The sequence below is a fragment of the Pinus tabuliformis genome, chromosome J (genome assembly GCF_031772625.1).
Source record: "Pinus tabuliformis cultivar Carrire ecotype Pingquan chromosome J, CPIR1, whole genome shotgun sequence".
Lineage (NCBI taxonomy): Eukaryota > Viridiplantae > Streptophyta > Pinopsida > Pinales > Pinaceae > Pinus > Pinus tabuliformis.
This window is the reverse complement of record NC_142295.1, coordinates 402067311-402072297: the sequence shown is the minus strand read 5'-3', so window position 1 is coordinate 402072297 and position 4987 is coordinate 402067311. Positions and strand designations below refer to the sequence as shown.

The following is a 4987-nucleotide window of genomic DNA, read 5'->3' as shown; positions in this document are numbered from 1 at the left end:
CAACACGCGTGACGCGTCCCAAGGGTGGTGGAAGGAATGGTGAGGCGTGTCTCCTTTAATGCAACACAGTTGTGTAAAATAAGTAGTAGGACAAATGGCGTATCTGGAAAGGCATCCTAGCTGTCACTCATCTTTCCGTCAACGAAACGATAATCTTATGTCGATCACCCCCCTACTTCCTATTTAAATTGGTTACCAACATCATTCTCCCCACACATCCAGCGAGTGGAACTCCTATTTGTGGGCATGCCCAGACTTCCCATATAAACACCAGGCCGTTCTTTCTTTCCAGCCACCCAGCTGCACCAGAGTGTTAAAGTAGTAGAATTTTTTTGGGAATGGGTGTATGTTTCTTGTATGTGTGCTGCTTCTGATTGATTTGTGTTCCTCCGTATTGGTGGAACATCAGCCTCTTGTTGTAACATATCACAACGGTCCCCTGCTCACCACCAAACCCATTGTGGATGTCCATGTAATTTGGTATGGCAGATTCAGCCCTTCTCAACGCTCCATCGTGGGAGATTTTGTGCAGTCTTTGGAAGCCAGCAAGGCCATGGGGCCATCTGTGTATAGCTGGTGGAAAACCACTGAAAGATACAGTGGTGCCTCCAACAAGGCCGTCGCCATGACAAACACGACAAACACGAGGCTGGGAAACCAAAAGCTGGACGAGGGTTATTCCCTCGGCAAGTACCTCAAACGGAGCGACATTGCGGCTCTGGTGGAGACAGCAATTGCTTCGAGAGCACTGCCGGAGAATGGCAATGCCCTGTATTTAGTTCTCACGTCCGATGATGTAGCTGTGGAGGGGTTCTGTATGAGTTGTGGATTTCATGCTAATCTCTTGGCCGCCAAGAACCTTCCTTTGCCATATGCTTGGGTCGGGAACTCCGAAACTCAATGCCCGGGACAGTGCGCGTGGCCCTTTCATCAGCCCATGTACGGACCCCAGACTCCTCCCTTGGTGGCACCAAACGGAGACATGGGCATCGATGGGATGATCATCAACATCGCCACGGTTCTTGCAGGAGCAGTCACCAATCCCTTTGACACCGGCTACTTCCAAGGCGACGCCGCTGCACCTCTGGAGGCCGTCTCTGCCTGCTCGGGTATATATGGAAAAGGGGCTTATCCAGGGTTCCCCGGGGAGCTACTGGTGGATAAAACGACCGGGGCAAGCTACAATGCCCATGGAATTAATGGGCGGGATTTTCTGCTGCCAGCTATGTGGGATCCCGTTACCGGATCCTGCAAGACAATAGATTAAATCTTTTTTCGTAATTTTCCTGGTTCTAAATGGCCTATACACACGCAGAGGAGCGAATGGGGTAAAAGTAGATTTACGCGCATGACATTCGTGAGAGTTTTTGTAATTTTCCTGCTTCTAAATGGCCATGAATACGCAGAGGAGGCGGGGGAATTACGAGTAGATTTAAGCGCAGGGTCCAGAGGAGGCGGGGGAATTACGAGTAGATTTAAGCGCAGGGTGCATAATGTCTATATGTACATACTCCTTTGATTTTTTTTGTAAGTTTAAAACGCGTTCTTTTGTTACGATTTGTTTCACACTGGCGAACACCTCTGGTTTCTGCTTGTTTCAATGTTCTTGGCGAATAGAAGTTTGTGGACAATATGCGATTAAATAAATCAAGACACAATTAAAGGGAAAGTGTGAGATCCTATGTAATTTCATTCTACACACTAAATAAATGAAGACACAATTAAAAAGGAAAGTGTGAGATCCTGTGTAATTTCATTCTACACACTTTTATTTTAACAAAAAAAACGCTTTCTTTTTCATTGATAAAAAGAGAGTACATTGATTGTTTCTGAAATTTTCTCTTAGATTATCTGGTAGATACATTGAGATATAGTCTTGTTTTTGAAATAAAAGAGTTCCAAATCACTACCTCTATTTGCATATTTTTACCTTATCCAAGAGTGAGATGCTATGATCAGTTATTAAATGCAAAATGGATGGAGTTCCTTAACACATACAGAAAAAACCAAACTAGAAATAACAACATTTTCATTTTAGAGTGGATCCCTAGTTGGTATCGATGCAACCAACATTCGTAAGTATGCCTTGTACATATGTGCAAAGTGGCCAATGCCCCTTTTTGACAAAATATCAACAACCTGGTTTTGCTTCCTGTAGATGTGAGTGTAAGAGATGTGCTAGAAGGTGGTAGTCAAAAGTCTGATGCGGCTCATCCATTTGGACAAGATGTGAGGGCAGAAGTGAGTATGATCTTTAACCCAATCAATGGTGTTCTTTGCGTTTCCATGGATGTGGATGGTGTCCAGGTCAAGCCATTTCGTGAAACTGAGGGCTCCCCAAAGAGCAATGACCTCAGCTCCACTGTTAGTCCCCCTGCCTCCCTGCCACCAGAAATGGTAAAAAGTGCCCTGGCTCAAGAGTGTTGACCACTCCACAGCCGCATCTCCTCAGTTGGCAACCACCATCAAAGGATCCTCTCGGATAGAGCCCCTTGATATTCTCGTGAATGATCTTCCTCAGTTTTATAACTGTCTTCTTTGGTCCAATCTTTGAAAAGTAAGTGATGGCCTTCGTAATTGCCTCCCAAACCATCAGAGACTTGTTTTCAAACTGCCAGTCATTCCGACTACGCTAAATGGACTAGATGATATAGAATGGGAGAGCTTGATATCCAGTCTTATCCTTTGTCCAATAAGTGAAGCATTGTGCCAGTGTGAGCAAGGTTCCGGACAGTCAAGCTTCAGAAAAACCATCACCCCAGACCATCCCTCCGTCACAAAAATGTAGCCTATAAGAAGGTGATCTATCTCCTCCTCATGTAATCGACACAGGGCAGATGCCTGGGCTATTAAAGCCTCTAGATTGCGTGTTATTCCAGGTGAGAATCCTGTTATGAATAGCCATCCACCAAAAACAGAGAAGTTTCTTAGGAATCTCCCATCCCCACGCAGCCTTGAACCAAGAAATAAAACAGAAATATTTTTCTCTCAGTGGAAGATTATTGTAAATATCTTTGACTTTGGGGATTCCATTCTTCATAGGTCCTTCCCACTGTAGACAATCCACTCCTTCACCAATGCAAATACCAACATTATATAGATTAGCAAGGTATGCCTCCCATTTGATAGCCATTGTGTCATTCAGTCCAATATCAATGGACCGCATCAAATAAGGGTGGGTTGTACGTTGATTCCCATTGGCTATGTGAGAAAAATGAATGATATTCTTTTCTCGAATTTTTTTGATGAGGGCATCCAAGAGGGAATGATTGCCGGTGAATCCCTTCAGTGCTTCCAACCTAACCTCCACCATTCTACCATTCCCAATAGCCCATCTCATGAAACCCAACAGCTAATGAAATTTTTTTGACACGTTCCTCTAGATATAAGATGCACATATTGTCTTTTTGGCCCCCTTCCTTGTCCAGGTCGAGAGGGTTTGCCCCTGCATGTATTTTTCTCTGATGATGTTCCCCCATAGGCCATTGACATTTGTAGCCCTCCAAAGGCTTATAATGATTAGGGCTCAGTTAAAGTCGTGTGTACACAGAATGCCCCATCCACCACCTGTGGTTGATCTAGCAATTTCCTTCCAACGAACTAGGAGAATCTTCCCCTTTAGTTCTGCACCCGACCAAATAAATCTAGCCATGAGTGCATCAATCTTATGGCAGAACTCCATGGGCATTAGAAACAAATGCATCCAATACACCGATAATTTTTGTAGGAAAGAGCAGATAAGAGTCAATGGACCCCCTAGAGAAGGCCACTAATGAGCCCATTTAGTCATTTTCATGTTGAATCTATCTAGAAGCCTGTCCCACTCATGGATACAATAATTGTTTGCCTTTAAATGAAAACCTAGGAATTGGATGCTTGCATTTAGGTTTGTCATTGTAATCCCAAAATGAATACCAATTTCCTAGCAGCGTGGGTGGCCCAAGTCATCTGAGATTAGGACAGATTTGTTATGGCTCATGTATAGGCCCATTGCCTCACCGAAGGTTCTGAGGATTTGGTGAATGTGCCACCTATCCTCGTTGTCATTCATATCGCCGAAAAGGAGGTCATCGACAAACAATAAATGAGTCACCACATGTTCTTTGTAACTTTCACCCCCTGTATAATTCCCATATCCTTTACCTCTCTCAACTTGTGGCTTAGACAATCCATGAAAAGAATAAAGAGAAGTGACGATAAAGCACAACCTTGGTGGAGTCCCCAGTGGGCATTGAAGAAAACAGTCAGATATCCATTGATAAAATGGAAACATTCATGGATAATATGTATGTGATTATCTAGTTGATATTGACCAACGAAATGCCCACCATGTGTAATACCAACCTCAAGAATTCTCAATCGATGCAATTGAAGACCTTAATCAAATCCACCTTGATCAGACTAGGTTGTCTTTTACTAACCTTCATTGAATGAAGACATTCCTGAGTGATACCTATAGCATCCTAAATCTGCCTGTCTTCTAAAAAATTAAATTGTTTAGGGGAGATGAATGCTGAGAAAGTCTTCTTGATCCTTCTAGAAATTAGCTTAGAGATGATCTTACAGAGTGCATTACATAGGGATGTCACCATGTAGCCCGAAAAAGAGATAGGGACGTCCTTCATAGGGATAAGAGAAATAAAGGTGGCATTTAAAGCCCCAGAAATAAAACATTTGATACGCGATTCCTCAGCAGCTGTGAGAATCTCTATGATCAGCAATTCATGAAAATGAAAAAACAATTCCACACCCCACCCATCAGGTCCTGGGCTTTTATCCTTTGTAGTGTCTTGGATGACCTCCAAGATCTCCTCTTTTAGAATCAGTGAACACATGATGGGCAAGTGTTCAATCATAACACGTTGAGCAACAAATTCTTGTTCTTGGGCAACGAATAGGCACTTGAAATGACAAAACGTTGCCTGTTTGATCTCGTCTTAGTCATGAATGGATTGACCATAAGAATCTATGATGCTCCTAATGGAAT

The 4987-nt window shown here is 43.3% G+C and overlaps 1 protein-coding gene across 1 annotated transcript; it reads left to right on the top strand.

The window, feature by feature from the left end:
• The first annotated feature begins 205 nt into the window (after positions 1–205).
• Positions 206–1688, top strand: LOC149227495 (protein EXORDIUM-like 2). Its single transcript, XM_089375517.1, has one exon. The coding sequence runs from the start codon at positions 347–349 to the stop codon at positions 1265–1267; it is 921 nt and encodes a 306-aa protein (XP_089231643.1). The 5' UTR covers positions 206–346; the 3' UTR covers positions 1268–1688.
• Positions 1689–4987: the final 3299 nt, after the last annotated feature.